This window comes from Formica exsecta, unplaced genomic scaffold (genome assembly GCF_003651465.1).
Source record: "Formica exsecta isolate Colony F162 unplaced genomic scaffold, ASM365146v1 scaffold1327, whole genome shotgun sequence".
Taxonomy (NCBI): Eukaryota; Metazoa; Arthropoda; class Insecta; order Hymenoptera; family Formicidae; genus Formica; species Formica exsecta.
In genome coordinates this window covers 385,489-407,709 of record NW_021848660.1, presented here as the reverse complement: position 1 = coordinate 407,709, position 22,221 = coordinate 385,489, and the positions used below count along the sequence as shown (strand labels likewise).

At 35.0% G+C, this 22,221-nt stretch overlaps 1 protein-coding gene across 2 annotated transcripts in view; it reads right to left on the bottom strand.

Annotated features, from left to right (window-relative positions):
- LOC115245844 (heterogeneous nuclear ribonucleoprotein L) overlaps window positions 1–22,221 on the bottom strand; it is a 149,643-nt gene that overhangs the window by 2,381 nt on the left and 125,041 nt on the right. The window contains exons 7-11 of one of the 2 annotated variants that reach the window (XM_029824336.1): window positions 6,945–7,037; window positions 4,481–4,779; window positions 3,446–3,669; window positions 645–904; window positions 5–14 (exon numbers count right to left, since the gene is read on the bottom strand). In XM_029824336.1, the coding sequence (XP_029680196.1) occupies window positions 5–14; window positions 645–904; window positions 3,446–3,669; window positions 4,481–4,779; window positions 6,945–7,037 (886 nt within the window). The remainder of the gene's footprint in view (window positions 1–4; window positions 15–644; window positions 905–3,445; window positions 3,670–4,480; window positions 4,780–6,944; window positions 7,038–22,221) is intronic. The other variant, XM_029824338.1, reaches the window with a different exon arrangement.

Below are 22,221 nucleotides of genomic sequence, written 5' to 3'. Positions count from 1 at the left end.
GGGAAACTTGCCGTCTGAAACAGACGAGCGCGACAAAGGGGACCGGCGTTGTAATATTTCGCTGTCAAACTTGTTATAGCGAAGAAATTGTCGATCGATTAGGGTTACTTGTTTTGTGCAACGTTTCTCGTTTGACATTTTTGTATAATTGGCAGGATTATTTAGAAAAAATAGAGTTTTTGTTCTATATATATATATCGATAATTATTCAATTTTGTTATTATCTCTCTATCAATCAACACCAAAATTAAAATAAATATATTTGTACATCAAACGTGATGCGTGTAATCAAGATGTTTTATCCGATCTATTTTCAATGTTTTGACAAAATAATTTTCTTTAGCGAACGATCTGTTAGATCCTTTATTCTGTTCGATATTAAATTATCGTGTCAGAATATTTTGGAAGAGATGCTCAAACGGAAACTAGAAGAACCTTTACCTTTTTGATAACAGAATAATCGTAAACTTGGATAAGGGAAATGAAATCTAAATCCAAAATCGGATGGAGAAGCGATAAAGTCGTCGTCGGCCACTCGCGAAATATCATTATCTCATAAAATTCTCACGACTGCTATCTCGTGAAGAAACGCCGCACGAGAGAAATCCGACTTTTATGAACGTACGCGCGATATCGATACTTACTGCTATTCTCCAGTGCTGTGTGATTGCACTCCATGATAGCAGCCACCGCAATACCAACGCTGCTGAATTCGATGAGACCGGACGACGATCGTTCAGACTTGAGAGGGAACAGCTTGATCGTCGTCGGTGCCTCAATGCCGCGTTCTACGAATACGCGATTTACTGTTTCCTCGGTCAGATCCGGCGGGGTATTGAAGAAATGAACTATTTTCGATGGTGGCTGTATCCTGTTCTTATTAGCCATTGCGGGGTTCAGGAATCTGCAATGATATATCGAAAAACCGGGCACTATAGACTTGCAAAAAGAGCGAAAGAGAGAGAGAGAGAGAGAGAGAGAGCGAGCAATTTCTACAAACTATGTACATAATTTTTTTCGTCTAATTTTTTATTAATTTGGAATTATTGTAATGTTAAAATAAGTAATGCATACAATTTCATTATTTATGAGTTTTATTTTGTTTCAAAATTATTGAAATTTGTACGTTATTTGTTAATGTTATGGAAAAATTGATCTAGCTTGTAAAGTTTTCTGAATATTTTCATAAAACAATATATTTCACGCGTTTTTTTATTAATAAAAATTAAATAAAACAAAAATCTATGGAAGCTATCAATCATAATATGTCAAACATTGATTTCATTTACCAATTTTTGTGAAGAAGAAGAGAGTGAAAAATGCATTTAATATTTGCGCTCAACTTTTACAATTTCATTATAGATATCTATCATCATTCTGTCAGTTTTGCTCTGACTGGTGAATTTTAAATTGACAATAAACGAGATATATCGACAGTATATTGGTGAAGATGAATTTCTAGATTTGAAATGTAAAAACAAACTTTTTCATCATTTCAAAACACAAAGAAGCAATATTGGGATAAAAATATCAAAGCATTTTTTTATTTCCTCTCTTCGCTTTGATGAAACCTCAGGGGAAATTACTTATTCTCGGTGTAAAATTGTTCTCTTTCACGACTTGTACAATATCGGTATCTCATTCTCAACAAAAATGTCAGCTTACAGCCTAGTCCCTCAATTACGCGAACGAAAGCGGATTTCCGCATAGAGAAATGTCCAGGAGATACTCCTGGTGCACAGTTTGTCTTTCACAAGCTTTAGGAAACTTCTTGTGATTAACTTCTCGCAATCAGAACTCGTGCTTGCGCCCAAGGCGGAGCCATTCCCTGCGGGCGATTAGGTTTTTCGTCGAAGCAAAATGCTCATTTCGTCGAGAGAGCACTTTTTACTCCCCCGTCAAAAACATGCATTACGTTTAGCGGTGTATTTCTTCGCTTTGTCAAATTATTCGTTTCAATGAATTATTCAGGTTTAATCTTGCAAAACAATGTTTGAGTAAAATTTAAATTGACTTTTTCAGAATCGTGTGAAATAAATGAAGCGTCGAGACTAACGATAAAAGGCAAGAAAAAATTTCAGAACGAGAAGAAAAATAAAGAGAAAGTTTAAAAAAACTTTAAAAATTCTAATTAAAAAAAAAAAAAAACGCCTTACACTGTTGTCTTCATTGCAATGACATTGTTGTGCGAGTAATAATTATATTTTTTCAACAATGTGAATAGTTAGTAATAAGCAGGAAGCATTTTATAGAATTATTGTTAATTTTGATTCAGTTTTAATGTAAGTGCGAGATTTTAAGCTCTAGATTATTCTCGACGCTTCATGTGTAAAAGCTTAAATTCTTTCTTTGGACACAATGGCGTGATTTTCGCGCGTGATAAAAACTTCATTGAAGATTCATACAGGGAACGACTCTCTGCATTGTCTGCAGTTCTCTAGCGTAGTCGAAAGAGCTAGAACTTAATCGCCGAGCCTGATCATTAGACACGCCCTTTTGAGTAACTAAGGGACGACCAGCGGAGAGGTACGCTGGTCCAAACGCGAAATTGCAGTGATGTCGTTAGTTCCTATTCAACCTTTAGATTTGATTCTTCCGCTCGGGCGCGTCCGCTTCCCCGAGCGTGACCAGACAAGGCCGCGAGACTCAAGCTACGAGTGGGAACCGGAGATTTTCAGCGTTACGAAGCGGAGAAATTTAAATCGTGCTCGTTTACGCGTTTTCATTTAATTAGACTCCCGAGTTTAATCTCGTGGAGTGCCGTCGCAATCTGCCGGATCGCGCTGAACACGCCCCGCGTTATGTTACCTCCTCTTAAGATCCGCATGAAAGATGATGATGGGGAATAGGTCGATCAGGCAAGATAGCGTTATCAAGACCCGTACTTTCTAAGATCGATGACCTCGGTGCCAAAGTTAGTTACATATCAATTTATTATGTATAAGTCCACCGATATATTTCGTAGAAATCGAATTTTATAGAAGAAAGCAAAAAAGATGTTCCGATTACGTGCGACTCGTTTCTTATCATATATAATCAAAAAGAATATTTCTTTAAGTTTAAAACTAATTAGTTAAATACGATTTATTACAAATTTATTTAAAGACATTTTTATTTAAAAACTTTACGAATCTTATGTTAAGGATAAAACTGTAATATATTGCTTCACGAGTTCTTTCTTTTTTTTTTTTTTTTATCATACGCAAGACAAAACGTGCGATTAAATGGCGAGGAAAGAACAGTCGCTGTGAAAACTCGGAGACATGTACCTACAACGAGAGTATATATGTATATATCCTCTCGCCTTATATATAGCGTGAGAGAATATCGCGGAGAATGAAAGAAAGATCAAGCGGAGACAAATGGCCTTCACGAGGGGAAGAACAAACTGAGCGAGAAATGACAGCAGAATAAAATGCGAAGAGTCGCTAGTACCAAGACTCACCTGTTATTCTTGCTTCCCGTGAAGTCCTTGAAGCTCGCTGTCTTGTCGGGTAGGATATAAGGGTTGGTGACGTCCGAAAGGAAGGCTTGCTTCGAGAAGCCGAGCTGTAACCTGCCGTCTGTCCCGATCGTGACGTTATTCAGGTTCTGTAAACATCGTTCCACGGCTATGCTGTCTCCCATCTGTATCATCGCGCATCCTTCCTTCGTTTTCAAGAATTTGACCTGCGATCAGAGAGCTTGAAGTTTATCGCACGGCATATGAAAAGTGCACGATGCTCGTGAAACGTGCGAACCGGTAAAATACGCTCCTCTTCTCGAAATAACCCGCGATCGATCGTTAGTCATCGCGGTAATTTATATACATCGAGTAAAGTGTAAAGAGTACCTGGTCCGTACGAAATTAGCCGAGTCGAATTTTTTCTCCAACTTTCAATCCCAATGTTCGATCTAACATATACTTTGATAGTTTAAACAGATCACCCTATTTTAAAACTATTTAATCTACAGTTTTGTCGAAAAAAAGCTCCTCTTTTAAATCTTTAAATGAAAAATTGTTGGTTCACTGGCTTTTTGAGATACAAAATAAAAACTCAATACAATACTTATATAAATGACTTATACATTTCTTATATAAATGAAACCTATCGAAATCTTTCAAAATCCATAAATGTGAAAAAAAATAGATTAAAAATAGGAGCAAAATTTCTCGACTCGGGATATTTTCTTCCATATTTCAAATTACTTTCAGTTTGGTATTTGATTAAACATTCACTGAACATTGTATGTTTAATGAATGAATCATTAAATAGAGAATACAAAATACACGAAAACCTCTGCTAGTCCTTGTTAAATGCAAGTACATGCATTAGGGATGTCGGCAGCCGTACCATGTTAACGGAACCCGGGTCATGAGATGATTAAGTCGTGCAAGCTCTTTTATGTGTGTATGTATGCGTGCAGGCACACACGCGCGATCTCGCTTAAATTTAACAAACACCTGCTTCGTACAAAGAGGTTCGAGGTCACCACCTACCTTCGTTACGTTGCCGTACAAGCAGAACAGGTTGAAGAGCTTGTCGGTATTGACTTTGTCCGGTTGCAGGCCGTACACCATCATGACTGAGCCCTGCGTGCTCGAGGGTGGCGTTTGGCCCAGGGTGGGCACGTAACTCGGTCGAGGTGGCGTGGGATGTAATGGCTCGCGGCCGCTGAAATCGCTCTTGATGCCGTAACGCTCGACGTACGGCTCCGCGTACGTCGCCGGCCCGTTGAAGTTCTCCTCGTAACGATCGTGACCGGCGCCCGGCGGAAAAGTGACCTGTGGCGTGGAGCCTGGAACCAGAGATGCACATACCACTAATACGGACGTGTGAGACAAATGACGCGCGCGAGAGAGACACTAGATAACTGAACATTATTGTTGTTGTTCACCGCGGGAGTCTGTCTGGACAGTGCTGATGGATACGCGTTGCTGTTCAGCGAAATCGGGGCATCGCGAAGGAATTTAGCACAGTCGCAATAAATCGTCATAATGCGGACTTTCTGCTCAATGTTTATAAGAAGGATTTTTATATTAAAACAGAATAAATATATGTACGATAAATATGCATATATACTTAATTAATATTATTGGGAAAATTAGCAAAAAATGAACGTTAAAAGAAACGTTGATTTTATGCCATTTAATTTATGAATAATTGATTTAACATATCACTTTATATATATTTTTATTTATTATATATAACTTTTATACATGAAAGCAAGTGTCAAGTATTAATTTCGTAAATGAAGAACATTTTGCCAGAGGATTTATATATTCTCTGAGAAATATTTATAAATATTCATAATATCTTAGAATGTTTCTGCGTTTTATGCAAAGGCAGAATATGTAAAATATAAAAACAGAGAAAATAGAAGAAATAAAAACGATACAGCGTTAAAGCGAACAATTCAACCGTTGGCCGGAGTAATACAAGCAGGCGAGAAACTCTATTGGAATGGTAATGCAATACTGTGTCGGCTGCATGTAGCCGAGTATTAAATGTTGCGACAAATGGTATCGATTAAAATGTCGGGGGTTATTGGGAAAAGTGAGTCGCGGTGGTGAATTACGATAATGTTTTCAACTATCGGATTATATGGCGCGCAACGAGACTCGAGTGATTTCGATTGCAGTAGCGTTACGTTACATTCGATTCAACGATTTTCCGTCAAAATTCCAATAGGATAACGGTTGCAGTTGACTTATGGCGATAGTTTTAGACCGAGCTATATACCAGGAATTATATTTCCCTGAAGTCAATATTAGAATAGAAGCGTTCAACAGCTTAAACGTGACGCATACAGGATACTGATATTGCTGCTTGCAATAGCTTCAAATGCACATCGATGATCGATGCAACAGAGTCACGTGTTGCTTACATGACAAATCCATTTAATTCTGCATTATTAAATCGACATCTTTGTGATACCTAATACGAGTTTCCTCATGATATTACAGAACGATGAATCCTAAAACTAGCTTATTATTTATATTTTACAATTAATAAAATAGCAAAAGATGAAAAACAGTTTGTATAAAAAAATAGTTTCTGCAAAAATCTCTTGATTTTTAAATTTAAATTTTTCTAGGGGCTAATTTTCTAATTTAAATATATAAGTTTTGGAGTAATTTATTAATATACGTAACATCTATTGAATACAATTTTTCATAATTTAAAGATTTTGAAAAAATTTCGAAAATTGCTTCGCATAAAAAGCTATTATATATTTTCCGATAAATATTTCCAAGTATAATATTTTATCATTAAAATGTGTAGATTTTAGTTTTTATTTTTTTTTTTGTTTTCTACTCTTATTATTATAACGTTTTAAAATTATAAAGTTACACAACATATAAAGTTTTCAGAATTTGCATACACGTTATGCATGTTATTTGCGTTGTAAGTAAAATTGCTTGTAATATTCCTCTGGGAAAACTTGATTACGTGTGTTTGTACATTCGGTCTCTTATTCATATTTCACAAAATATGTGATGAAAAAACAAGCTTTCCATGCTTGTGTTTTTATAAAAGAAAAACTTTCTAATAAAATCTTTTTCCAATTTAATACGCTCAAATTAGAAATTTTCTTCGCATAGAAATTTCTTTGAACGCAATATGTTTTACGAATGCAGTAACCGAATATTTTCAAGATAAAATGGTTTTACAAAGTATATTTTTCTCTTCGTGTACGTTGCAAACAAATGTGCTCGACATACTTTTTCTTTCGGGAAACATTTAGAACATCGTTTCGCTTCGCACTTCGTCTGTCTTCCATTAATCCGTTATCATTTTTTACACGTGTTCACGGAAAACTTTCGATCGCCTGGCCCATCTATTTTCCAAACCGGTGAGCTTGATTTGGCCATTAGGTATCGACGAACAGGATAGATGGACAGACGGTCGAATGGACGGAGAGACGGAAGGAGAGAAAGACAAATACGGACAGACACTCACCGTATGGCTGGGGCGCGGCGCCGTATCTTGGTTCGGCCAAAAGGGGAGCCGGCCTTCCATTTCCTGTCGCGTCGTTTTTGTGTGTGCTCGAGCCTGCAATAGAACGACAGTTCGTCGATGAGACTATAATCATCTACGACGGGTACATTGCGTTCCACACAGCCGTCGCGGCGCGACGAGATAAACGATGTTACGAGCCATTTATCCTGCGTTCCTAGTCATTTCAATAAAAAAAAAACTTCTCCAATTTTAATATGGGTTTCGGGCCATTCGCCTACATCACTGATTGTGAGTCATACATATTTTAAATTATATTAAGAATCAATAAAAGATTAAAAATTTTATACGTGCAATAGCCAAAAATCTCGCGGTCATTCAATTAAAAAATTTTTAATATTGAAATTTATAAAATATAATATAATGTACTTTTTTTTTTTTGCTTTGGGAGATCTACTGATTTCGATGTCGGAAAGATCAATTCTGAATCAAGCGATATTAAAATACGTTTAGTGAATAAATGTAAATCATATTTAACCATATATTTTATTAATAATTTCTTGCGGTATAGAGCGCGTTATTTTTGTTTATACGCGGTCTACGCGGTTGACGCACTTGCCTTATCATTCGCGCGATGATACAAGAAAATAATAGCATGAGATAGATAGCTCCGTCGTATTATCATTCGAAATACCATCGCAACAAGTACTAAGAAAGCCAGATCCTCGACGAAGAGATTAAATATATTCAAAAGTTGGAATCGAAGTATATATAAAAAATGGGAATGCTAAATTACTGTTTCATTGCGATACATATGGGTGACATATATGCTTTCTTTTTAAATCGATTACTATTCTTTTGTTATAACGTAAGTATGAATAAATATACGAGTAATAAAATTGAAATTTTATGCAATGTAATATTCGAAAACAAATCTCTTTGCTGCACCACCAATCGTGCGATAAATTTTGCTCGAATATATCATGTTTTGTGAAATGCGTTTAATTGTTTAATAAAAAGTAGAGTCACATTTAGTCACGTATTTTAATAATTTTCAACCGCGTAGTGAAAATTCGGCGCGCTCGTGTGTTTCCAATGACGTACAACGCGCTATTGTTTACAGCGCGCTATTGTTTACAATGAGGTCTTCGCGATCCACGCAGTTGCCCTGTTGTCATTCGCGCGACGACACTCGAGCAAGGAGGTAACAGCGTGAATCGCTCCGTCGTATTATTTATCGAAATACTATTGCGACAAATATTAAAAGATATCAAATGCGACATTCTCGACGAAGAGATTAATTCTTAAGATATATTCAAAAAAAGTAGGAATCGAAGATGGGAATGCTAAATTACTGTTTCCTTGTAATATACGCTTTCCTTCTATAATAGTTATTATATTTTATTATAACATAAATGTGAATACATATACGAGCTAAAATTAAAGTTTCACGGAATGTAATATTCAAAAATATCTCTCTTTGTGGACTAATTACGTGATAAATTTTGACCGAGTAAATCGTGTTTAAATATGCAAAATATACGAATCCCGCGAAATACAGGTATCTATTATTATTACATGGTATTATTATTATGCCTTTGCGTTACTTAAATCATTTAAATCGATGATTCATATACAACTCCGTATTTTCAATCCGAAAATAGTAGGTATATTATATTCATATTATCATAAATTTCAAAATATGATGCGAGGTATATTTACTCCAAACGAGTATATTTACAGATATACAAACATTAAAACATTATCGCCATGAAACAGTAATTTGTATAATTCTCATCTCCTATGTCTCGAGTCCTACTTTTTAATATCGCGAGAAATCTGTTTTGATAAATAACTGTTAATTCTGACAAATCCGTCAATCGTGAAAATTAATTCATTCGGGCTGATAATCTGTAGTCGTTCGTCAGGGATCGCCTTCGTTATCTCTCAGCATTTGTTAGCAATAGAGATAACATTGTCGCGCTGTTCTTTCGTAAATTGCACTTTAAGAAAATGCGCGTTTCGTGTGGTTAACGTCGAGAAAAATTACGTGTAAAATGTCGCGCGATCGTTGGGTTTTGTTGATCAGCGCACACGGTTTTATTTTCGCGAGTGACTAAATAGAGTGTTTACATTTACGTATAATACATACAATATTTCGTGGTAATAAATAAAATATTTCTTGTGAACGAACTATATATCATACACGGTATTCGATACTCGCTTTAGGCCTATCCGTTTTGCCATTTTCAGATACTATTTTATTGGACTAATATAACAAAAGCTATTTATATGTCGTTATCTTGCCATATGCGTACAGAGACTCGAGTAAAGAGGCAGCGGCGCGAGTTATTTATCTCTCGAAATATGATCATAGAAAATTGCAAACGCGATTTTCTACAATTATTGCAATTAGTTACAATATATTATTACGATTATCAACTTGCGCGATTAATTAATTCCCATAATGTTTTAACAAAATATTAACTGGACACGAATAGTATCGTGCGATATCCAGAAACAATCCCGGCGTTATTCATATTATTTTTTCGGTCATTAAGAAAACGTCATGAATACATTAAAAACAGATTTTCAAGTCAAATGACGTTATGACGCATTCAATTAATTAATACAGTCGTATTTAATATGTTTGTACGTATTTAATATGACATATTTTAATACACTTGTTGACCACGTAGTTAATATTTGCGTTTAAACATCGTTGCTTCGGCAAAAACACATTAAAACGCATATTTTACGTGATTATTCGATTAAAATATATCCCATTCAACGGAAGCAATCAACAGAACGATGACGCTATTTTCAGATATGCTATTCTTGCTCGATGTTCATTTTTTGGAGTATATTTATATTGCATCCTTTTTCGCAGAACATCATTGAATATATTCTCATTAAGTACATACGAGATAACGTTTATTCTCGATCGCGGAATTCGGGAGTGCTGTATAAAGTTTTGCGCGTTCGATTTTTAACAAAGTAACGATTCACTCGCAATCGTCATTAACTGTATTTTCGCGAATGAATTTAATGCGCGAGTGCAATAAATTTGAGAAAAAGAAACACTGACAATCTGAGAGGAGAAGGAGGAGATTTAAGAGGCATCAGGTGTCGGCGGAGCAACCTTGAGGTGAGCAATTTAAATACTTTTTATTTTGTATTATTTTTTATGAAATTGTTTATCTCCGTAATAGTAATTATTTATTTCATATCATTGCGTAATATAATACATATTAAAAATTTGGGCACTACTTTATATATCTATAATTAATTTTATTTTTGTGTTTTTACAGATTATCATAGTATACTACAACTCCGCTGTTGCGCATCGTGTGCCGGTGAGTTTCAAATTATTTTTTATTTTAATTTCAAGCTCTCTTTTCTAAAAGCTTCATAATTCCTATAAAGGAATTACGTAAATAATTCAATTAATAATAAAAATGATGAGAGTATAGATTTATATATTTTAAAATTGTAATATTAAAATAAAATGTAACTGATCAAATGCACTGCATAAATCAACTCCGCATGCAAATTTAAAATTCAAAATTACACACAATAATAAGATAATAATGATAGAAAATTGCGCTTGAAATAATATAATTTAGATTTTGATCAAGTTCTTGATGAGAGAGGCCGATACAGTACGTATCCCGAGTTCTCTCTGATTGGTAGGAAAGACAATAGTAATAGAACAACACATTTTGCATAAACCGTATTTGGTTCTTCATATATATCGCCTCGTGCAATATTGGATTATACTAAATCGCGTTACATCCACATATATACATATATAGATACGCGTGTATATCCTCAAGATAAGCGTAAGTTACCTCTTGGTATATCTACTCACATTATAGAACACCCTACACTGTATGCAAGAGCTTGTTGCTGCAACAAGCTATATCATTTCATGCTCTCTCTCTCTCTCTCTTTCTCTCTTTGTGTGCGTGTGTGTGTATGTGTGTCCTTTCCCGAATATTCGATATTCGCCGCATCTTCTCTCGAGCGGTTGCAGCCTTCAGCGAGAGACGCCCATCTTCATTTGAAATAGAATGTCCTTCTATCGCTCAAGTCGCATCAGTCACTGATTGGTGTTCGTCGAGAAGGAAGCAATCGCTTTAATCCTGTTTGATCCCCAGGATCGAGTCCGATACTACTCTATTGTGGACGTACAGAATCCCGGCAGATTAATTGCTAATTAAGATCGGTACGCTAATGCCGCCGCTGCCGCGCAATTGTAGGATGTATAATGTTTGATTTAATTGTAAAGCTAATTCGAAGAGCGAAGATGTATGTTCCTCCTTTTAAAAATAGATTTGAGAGGCAAATGCTTTTTTAATAACAGATCGATATTTGAAATATATATCAGGGTGGAAAATGGAATATTTGCTCGAAAATCATATTCGTGATTTGCATCTCAATGCAAATGTAAAGTTGCTGTCAACTATATCAATCATTTAGAATAATGAAAGAGAATCGTATTATTTTTGCAAAATTAATAATACTTATAGTTGAAAATATAGACGGTTAAAAATGATAATCCATATTTTTCTAGTTTTTGAAACTATAAATGAAACAAAACGTGCCGATGATTTGATAGCATAAAACGATTCGATGATTTACAAGATTGAAATGCGAATAATAATCGCGAGCCATTCTGATCTGCGAGTTAATCATTTAATGTCGCCGAAATGAAGATCGCTGGCTGGGACGGTTGGCGCGTGTTTTCCAATAACGAAATAGGAACAGAAGCACGGCGGACCGTGTGTTCTACGACAAACTCGAGAAACAGCGCATCTGGTCTGGGCGTCGTCGAGATCCTCGCGAGTCCATGAAACTCGATATTGGCACTTGTAGAAGTCGTACAGGTCCGCGGAAATTGCGATTTCGGATACTGGCGGGACTACGCCAGTAGTCGCTCGGAGTTTCCGCCGATGGTTGTTTGTCTTGGCCCGGCTTCTCGGGACAGCGACACGATTAACGAATTTACCGTTCACGATGGCGAACGCGAAAATACCTTATTGACAGTTCGAAATTGGAGCAGTTAAGACAGCTCAAGACATTTATGATTCTATTTGATTTATCTGGATAAAGTACGTTTTATCTTTTATCTCGGAAAAACGATCTCTATATTTTCCCGTTAGTTTCTGTACAAAATATCTTCCTCTCTATCTCCCTCTCTTTCGCAAGTGTCAAGCTTGAGCGATGGACCGTAATTCGGCCGTAAATTAATAACGCCACCGTAGACGTTCGCTGTCAAGTTAAATCAGTACGACATAGAGAATTTCAATCTCCAAAACAATTTCACCGCGAACAGCAATTCATAGTTCTACATTATTCTCATAACCAAAATAACAGATTATCCATTCGCTCTTGTAAATCATTAATTATTAATATTAAATAATTCAACAATTACGCTTATATAGGTTATCGTTAAAAAAACGGATAAAAAAAAAATCTTCTAAAAATCCCATCTAACTACAGATATTACAAAATATATTAAATAACAAAAATAATTCCTAAAAACATTTGTTTTTATAAATATTCGATTTCAATTAAATTAATTTCGTATATAGAACTTGTCTCATAAATCTCAAGATGAATGTCAAGCGATCTATCAAAACCGTTGAATTAATAACGCCGCAGCGGATGTTTGCTGTCGGATTAAACCAGTATGGTCCAGTGGCGCGCAGGATTCCAATCTATAAAACAATTTCATCGCTAGAGCATTGCATCGTAAAGGTAAAATGCCATTACGATGCCAATGTAACGACGTCGGATCCACGTGCGATTATTACAAGCGGATATTAGAAATCGTAGGTCATCGGGCTGTTGCTCACCGGGCGAAATTGCAATTTTATGGTCGACAAGACGCGTGATAGGGAAATTACGACCCTCTGATCACCCTTGCGAACTCTGCGCGCAAGAGGTTATCGAAGATTTTCTTCTTTCCTTCCTCTTTTTAGATGGAGCAAAATCCTCCACTCCTCGTGTTTCTATGGGAGGACGCGACGGAAACGGATAACGGCGAAATATATATATATATATATATTCCCATAGACTGCGATTTCCATTACACGTTTTTATATGCAATAAAAAAAAAAATAAAAATATATAACACAGTATTTATAAAATATTTAATACGTATAAAATATGCGATATATTTCAATATTGCGTTAGTCAGATTTAAATGCCAGATTCTTTAATCGATTTGGATTATATTTTTCTCTCGACTTGAACTGAATATGCATTATTCTTTATAAATTCAATAATAAAAATAAAATTTTATTTAATTTCTCCGAATTAAACGCGATAAAATATTTAACGTTTAAAATTAAAAAATTTCGTGTGGAGATCTGTGGAAATATAATGTACGAAGCTCAGTACATTCTATAGATAGCAGGCTATGTTAACTTAGTCGACGACGGTGCAAGTGGTATATCGGTCGCAGGATGTAACCGGAAGAAACGACATATAGATTATTTGAACGCGAACGGGATTAGTCGACGATGTTACAAACGCTACCGTGAGACGATATATATCCGGGATTAAAGCTCGATCTCTTTGAAGTCACGAGTGCTATATAGTGGAGATGAAACGAAACAGATCTGAATATTGAACACTGTCGCCAAATGTCACTTTTTCTTTAAGAAAGTACAGATAATCTTTCGTGTTTTTGATCGGTTTCTCATTTTATCGAGACTTAAATCATTTCGTGATAGTAAAAGGAACGAGATAAAATAATGCGACAAATGGCGAGATTTTTGTAAGCATGGAAAACGTGGAACGAAAGCTTTTAAATTAGATACATCGTAACAAGTCCGCGATCGTTAAATGTAACAGCCCCATAGTAGTTCCCTTGCTATTACGTAAATTATCAATTTTCAACTCAATAACGCGGAAAAGAAATAGCATAAGGGATCTGGAAAAGCTTTCAAAGTTCTATTAAGCAGTCCGATTGTACTGAAAAATAAAGGCGAACGACCTAAGCAATAAATGCATCCAGCAGGGGTATGCCAAGTTATATTCGAATTAATTGCATAAAAAGAACGATTTTATAGTATAAAATATAAAAATCGCTTTATCGATAAGTGCATTCTTCTCAGTCAGCATTTTGAAAAGAATAAAAACAGAAAAATAAAAAACATATTATCAGAAATGCTAAAAGTATTTTCATTTATCTTTCTTCTTATAAATTTAACATATATAATAAAATAAAAGAAATGTACAAATAAGATATATCTACTATAATATTAATAAAGATAAGATAAGATAATTAATAACAAACTTTAAGTAATCTCACAATTATTTTTGTATTTTTAATACTATTAAAAAACATAAAAAATATATGCGATTATTCTAGAAACGGAAATTCAATTTAATGTTTTTCGACAATTTATTTTAATATTTTAATAATAGAAATTTAATTAATATCATATTTTTAAATATCATACAATGTTTGTTACAGTTTTCTTAACAATGATTTATCGAAAGTTATTGTTGCGAGATCGAGTTACCTCTTCAAAGCAAATATTTGAGGGCTTTCTCAGGGAGTCGGCGTGTATAGTGCAACAGGTATAGTTAAAGTTAACCTAACAGAGCAAAGTATCGCAACGATCAACAAGAAGTGTGAAAAACCAGGGGACCCTTTGTTAGATTTCAAGATTAATATTTCTCTTGAAAACGATACATGGGATCTTTCGCTTTATGCTTTGGATAGCGTAGCGATTATCTCCAAAGCAATGCGTATGCAAATTCGATTCATGTCGATTAGAAATTACGAATGCATTAATAATTGCACTAATTGCCTCAACTGCATCCCCATTTCGGGCGATTTACCTATACCGCGTTTGATGCGAAAACCAATTTACATCTCGTACACGTGCACATTCTGCGATTATTACTATTGTTATTGTCATTAGGTGCGCACAAGTGTCTAATACCGTTTCGACATGTTCTTGCACGAGATAAACTCGTTAATCATTTGATAATGGGATCGTTCTTAATCCTAGAACAGAAATGCGATCTATCCTACATGTATGAATGCATAATAGATCAAAATTCGCAAATTATATTAGTTCACTTCACTCTTACTATCATTCTTGATATTTCAGTAACATTTCTACAATTATGTCAACGTAAAACTATATATCCATGGATATACAGAGGAGCATCTATTTTAGTGGTATAAGACGTGCGAGACGTACATTATATTCGCTCTCATAATTGCGATACTTGAATGTTATGATTATCATGAGTAGAAAATGAAATAATTATTGTTGATGTAGATGATAGATTATTTTATTACGAGAGACGACTTAATGTCGTAATTTCAATTAAAAAATTTAATAACATTCTGTAAATAAAATTTTTAAGATATAAATTCAAGATTAAATGCATTCAAGATATAAAATGTCTTGAATTAAAGATTTTTCTATTCATGATAATCATAGCATTCAGCAATTATCGCAATTATGAGAATGGCAAATATAATTGTAAATTTTATATGTTTTATATCACATGTAAAATAAATGCTTTCTGTATTTTCTCATGAAATATTCAGTACGTCTTGCTTTTTATTTGTGGCTTTTTATATTTTATAAAGTTATAGACTTTGAAGATCACGTTTATTCAGACGAAATGGTCTATGTAAAATATACATTTAAAATACTATCCGGTTCAATTGACCAGGATATGTACTCCAAGATACAATTTAGATGTTCTATACTGTTATTGCTTTTTCTCTTTCTTTATTAAAATTTTTACTTTGTTTCTAAAAGTTGTCGTAACTTGCCTTCAAGATAAACTTATGATGCAACAATTATGAATTTCAACATTCGTAATACTGATGCAAGAACACAATAGAATAATAAAATATTATATGAGGAAAATATTCAATGTGTAAAAATCGTACACGTATCTACATAATTTTTAACGAAAACTTGTCCCCCATATACTAACAAATTTTATATAAGTTTTATTTTATCATGTATACAAAGAATAATAAGAAACACAATGAAAAAATGCTCCATGTAAAAATTCACCAACATAATTTTTGGTGCGTAATTTATAAGACAAAGTTGTATAATTTTTTCGAGTAACTTATTTCGTAAAGTTTATTTTGCCCGACAGCGCCACACTCATTTCTCATTCCCTTCGCAAGCAAATAAGGTCTCTTAAGAATTTTTTGGGGACATGCTATGCCCATCTATAGGATTTGCAAGCTCGCTAATTGCGCAATATGATCAACTAGCGATGTAAATAGCCGAAAGCGTTTCTGCGATTAATTAGTATTACTGTACATGCCAACTTCACCGACCATGAACGGCCATTTCCGCATGTCCCAGAGCACCCATCTAATGACAATCATTATGAGGGCGTCTCCAGGTGGAGCATAAATTTAGTCCCTTTGTGGTCAGCAACCGTCGGCGCACTGTTTGCAGTCAGTACATAGTGCTATCATACTATAGTCTCAATGTGAACGGCCTAACAAATTGAATTAATCTTGAATGTTCTTACATCATGACCCGCGATTCAAAGCTTCAAATGTGGATTATAGAATATAAAGAAAAAAGCATATATTATAAAATGTCATTATTTTATCGATACAATAAATTCGTATTAATTTAGAGACGCTTTAAATTTTGATTCTGAATAATAATTTCAATTAAAGTTAATTAAGAAAACTAAGAAGGAAATAATTAAAAACTTTTAATTATATATACTTTATTTAACAAATGCAAATATTTGGCAAGTAAAAAAAAAAAAAGACAATAAAGACCAAAGATATAAATATAATTAAGTGATATTGCAATAAAACTTAAAAATTTTGAAATTCTAAAGTATACATCTTTCTGCTTAACATAATAGACGACCATACTTACACTAGCCGCTAACGATCTAGCATGGCCGATGATCATTTGCAAAGTAATCAATATGTTTTTTTACATACAAAAAAGCACATGCTGATGATCATTTTATACATGTCGTTTCACATTTTTCATATACTTTATTCAACATTCTCATCTTCTTATTTATAATGTCCAACTGAATACATACATGTCATCGTACACATCGCCAGCGAATTTATCGATAAGCGCGTATATGATAACAACATGAAAAATTATTTCCATAATAGAAAAGACCATTTCGTTATACGCATATATCGTGCGTGCACATAGGATACATATTAGTATTCCGTATGTATGCGTATTTCGCTTAGAGTTCCCTGGAGCTTTAAATCCGTCACTTGAGAAATTACTATGTTCTAATGGCTCCAACATTTTCACTCTGGGGATTCGGCTTGCGGCGCTTCGCCCTTTCCGCAAGCCAATGTTACGGATGTTAGCGGTCTAGTGTAGGTAGGTAGATATATACGGAAGAGGACGTCCACGTGGTGCCGCGGTCTGATGTCTTGAGGTCCATGTTTCGCTCGATGCTTCGTTGACGTGCGCGTTTAGAGGGGAGTAGGGACGAACAATATACTCGAACTCACTTACCGTGCGGTCTCGCGGCGACACGTGGCACGTGTCTCGGTAGAGTCTCTGTCGAGCCGTCTGTCTTGCCGCTCTCGACAAGTCACGGACGAACGGACGAGCGGACGGATGGACGGACGGACCGCACATCCGTGTGTTCCGGACATCCACATCCGTGTATTCACTCTCACTCTCCGTAGCTAGTGGTAGTGGTAGAGGGAGGAGGGGGAAATGAGCCGTAGACCTGCCTAAGCCCCCTCTCATTCACCACCGGGCCCTGAACTCCACGTTCCACGTGAGAATCCATCATCACCATCAAGTCAACAACGAGTAGGCTGCATCTGCACACAGACAAACATTCCAACATAACAATCCCCTTTCCATTCTCTCTTTCTCTCCCTCTCTCTCTCTCCCTCTCTCTCTCTCCCTCTCTCTCGCTCTCCCTCTCTCTCTCCCTCTCTCTCTCCCGATTTCCTTCCCGTAATCACCGGTTTCCCACCGCTCGGGGTGGGAGGAACGGGGAAACTCCGATCGTGTGTGCATTATACGAATCCGTACATGTATATGTTTTAACACATAAACTCTTATTTATATATTCCGTCGAAGAGGGGCTCCGCCGAGAGAGTTTAACCCGCCGGCCGATCTCGACGCCGACCCCTTCCTCTTCGGTCATGTGCGTGACAAGCGAGAGGAGAGATTGAATAGTCGTGTGAGTAATATACATATACGTACGGGCGTAATGTATATATGTATAGATATGTACGTATATATATATATATATATATATATATATATATATATATATATATGTATATGTGCGGCTGGCATATGAGACGATGCTCGTCGGCGACCGGAAACATTTCCCGTCGTGCGGAAGATGCGCTCGAGTGGTTTCCGATGAAACTTCGATGATGCCATCAAATAGCGAGAACGAGCTGGTCGAGACAACTTATTTCAATGTCTACGTCTTGTTTGATATTTTCTTGAACTTTTGAACTATTTCATCGGAATGATTTGTGATATTGTTATAGTATTATTGTTATTATATACCTTGTTGTCAAAGAAATAGTAAATGTCATTTGAAGATTCGACATTGGATTTAATCGTCTACATTAAATTGTCTATTAAATTGGCATAACGTTAATAATCAACGATATCTACTTAAAGATGATTTGAAGAAGTATAGACATTATGTCAAAAGCATAGATATCGTTCAGTAATGAGACAAATTTAATAAAAGTTAAAATCATAAAATTTGATTTTAGAATTCTCTACGCATATATACTTATTAAAAATTTTAAATTAATAATTTATATGTAACACGAAATAATAATTGATGAATGTAAGTAACTCAATTTTGACAGGATAGTGACATAGCATCTTTATCTTTCCTTCTTCAATCTCAAATCAACAAAAAAAAAAAAAATTGCGAAAAAAGGAAACCTTTATTTGTAGTCAGTTATATTAGTCTTTCCTTATAAAAGGATATCCTGTCAATTAACAACGTGCCAATAAGTTTAATAAGTAAGTCAATTAGATATATTTTATCTTTCGCAAAAGTTATTTTATAACCGACTCGACCAACCTGTTCTTTCGAAGTAGTCATTAGAAATCTGAGGTCAGTTGCGCCGATGTCAGAGTTAAAGCTAACTCTGCTTATTCTATGTGTGCTGTTTCTTCCATAGTCCAGATATGACTATGAACTAGAATGAAGCAACGAATAATTAAGCAGAGTTTAACCAGCCCGGACAGTCGATGCTAACTTGCATCCTCGATCGCATCTCGCTCAGATTATTGACTGCAAGAGCAACGTTTCCGACAGCCAGCCGCATATATCGATATATACACGTGCATGTCAGGAATCCCTTTTCGTATCTCTACCTTCCACAATCCGATCGTTTATACATATATACACATGAAGCCTCTCTGAAAGCCGTTTCTATATGTATATATATAGTCCGACTTTATATATAACATATACACATACACGTATAGATAAATATTTTTTTTTTCTTTTTTCGAGCGGTAGGCAGTGGTCGATTTGAATGTTTGTCTGTGAGTGCACTGGTAGCCCTTGCAAGACGTTGTGGTGGTGAGCATATTATTCTGAGAGACGTATATGGCATTATTTATCTATTTATTTTATTTTTTCTAGCAATTCTAGCTCACGCGCACGTGTGTGCGTATATGTATGCGTGTACATACGTATATGCGTGTGCGTATACGTATACATATACGTGCGCCCATGACTCGCATTATATTTATCAGTGTGCTATCTTCGCGACGTTGTGGTCCGGGGGTGGAAGATTTTTCGTGGTTTTCCGATGGTTGGTTGATTGATTGGTTGGTTGGTTCGTGGGTGGAGGATCCGGCAGATCTACGGCGTGATGTGTGACGTATATATTATGTGGATGCTGTCTCTATCTCTATGTATATGTATATACGGTGCCAACGTATAGGCATATAATATTTATCGTCGAACGGTGTATCCGATCTCGAGAATCGGTTGTTGTTGATGTTGTTATTATTATTGTCGATGTTGTTGTTGTGCTTGTTCATGTTGTTGATGTTTGGTTATTTTGTTATATACTCCTTTGTATTCTCCTAGACACATACATTCCTCTCTAGCGCTCTTTTTCTGTCTGTCTCCCTCTCTTTCTCGTTCTCTCTTTCTGTCAGGCTATTTTCCTCATCGTTTCCTTTATCGAGTATACGGGATGCGTGAGTCTTCCTTTTGCTCGCTCAAAGAAAATATCTTTTCCTTATTGACTCTGGTTTACTTTATATCCCGGTTTTATTTCGTCGTCACGAAAGACGTTGCCGACATCGGGAGCAGAGCTCAAAGGTGAAGCTCGAGCAAGAAGCTTCTTGAGAGAAAAAATTGAATAAACGCTTTGTGTTACGTAAAAAAGATATATACCAACGGCCAAATAACGTTGGCAAAATTAATTAAACCAAAAAGAATTAAACGCGTAAAAACCAAATAGAATTAAATTATACTTTAATTTTTGTGTACGTTGTTAAATATAATAAAATCTTATAATATAGAATTTATTAGACACATATTGATAAAGTGACATTCTCTCTCTCTCATTGATTATCTCCAAGAAGATTATTATTTTTTTTATTAAGTGTTATTTTCATGTTTTTACTCTGAGAATAATATTTTATCTCTAGCTTTTTTGTACAAATATTTAACGTGCGATTTTACGAAGAAAAAAATATGTATGTAGAAACTTTCATGTTTTTTTTTCCTTTAAAAATCTGGTCAAATGAACATAATACTCGACCGAACGGCATTTTCTACTAGCGATATTTTGCACATAATACCTCTATATAATGTATATGTGATAGTTTTTTTAAGAGAAAACAATAGTCGTTGCAAATCCGTGTGCATGATTTCGCATACGTGCGTCCTCGATGTGACGGGATTGTCTAAACGTTTGTCCGGCTTTAGCTGCTTGTTTGATTGTATTGATTCGAGAATGACACATCGGAAATGGAGCGATCGCGCGTTCATTAAGAGGAATAATGCTGAATGAAAAATCGTGCCACGAATCACAACGGATTTTAAACAATAATACGCAGATGTTCGTCGAAATTGCCCGTTTGATTTGTTACGTTCAATTTGCATCAGGAGAACGAAATTATTTCGTCCAGCTGCAGTGCAGAAAAATATTTCGGATTAACGAGAGATTTGATATGTAAATGTAAATATTTCTTTTATTTATAGAACAATAATTTCGCGAAATTTTCAATTGTGATTGACAATTCAAGAAAAGAGAGGGAGAAATAGAGAAAAAATTAATTAGCGCGGATTAATTTTATACTTTGAAATCTTTTATTCTCCGTCCATTGGATATTTCTTTAGCTACAAATTCTTAGCAAAACCGTAAACAACTTTTCTTTAGCATCAATTGACATGAAAAGTCTAATAAAGATATTGCATCGAGAATAAATAATTTTAAATAAGCTTTATGTTATCTTATTGTATTCCAGAGTATAAAGATTTAATTTTAAATATTAATTTAATTTAATTTAATTTTAAATATTAATATAAGAACTTAATTACGAACACAGCTCATATTCAAAAGTATTAATAATATTAATTTCTTTAATATTGAAACAAATTATGACCTTTCATCAAAATTTTGTAAAGAAAATATTAAATTCAGATTTATCACATTTGTAGTTGAAAGAAAGTAATAAAGTAAGTTCCGGTAATAATGAAAAAAACGTGTATGTATTAATAAAAATATATCTTATTGCGGTTTCTTCGGTATGCGATTTATCTTGTCTTCTAGGCACGCACGCAATGTTATTCGCTAAACTCGATCGCTAATTTTAATCGTTAAACTAGATCATTGAACAAGAACTGCCCGCTGCGAAAGTGGAATAGCACGCGCGAGTTTCCGATAACTTTTAAAGGAGAAGAAAACTAGGCACAAACTTTCACGAAGATATCGCGAGAAGACGACGTCTTCGCGAGAAATTTTTTTAAACACCTGTCAACCGTCTCTAAGCAACATATTAGATGAAGAATAACCGTTCTCGCAACTTTTGTCGACTTTAAGTTCCGCATGCTGCAGTAAAAGAATGATAGGTGTCAAGGAGTATATATTCGGAAAGAGAGTTCGTAAATATATATATAAAGAGAACAAAAAAGCCACTGTGAATCAAACTTGTAGTTTTATTACTTTGAAGTGTTCCTTTGAACTATAAGAAAAGGATAGACTTGGCTTTGACTTTTGGTATTTGTAGTTCAAAGAAAACGCGCGCGCATA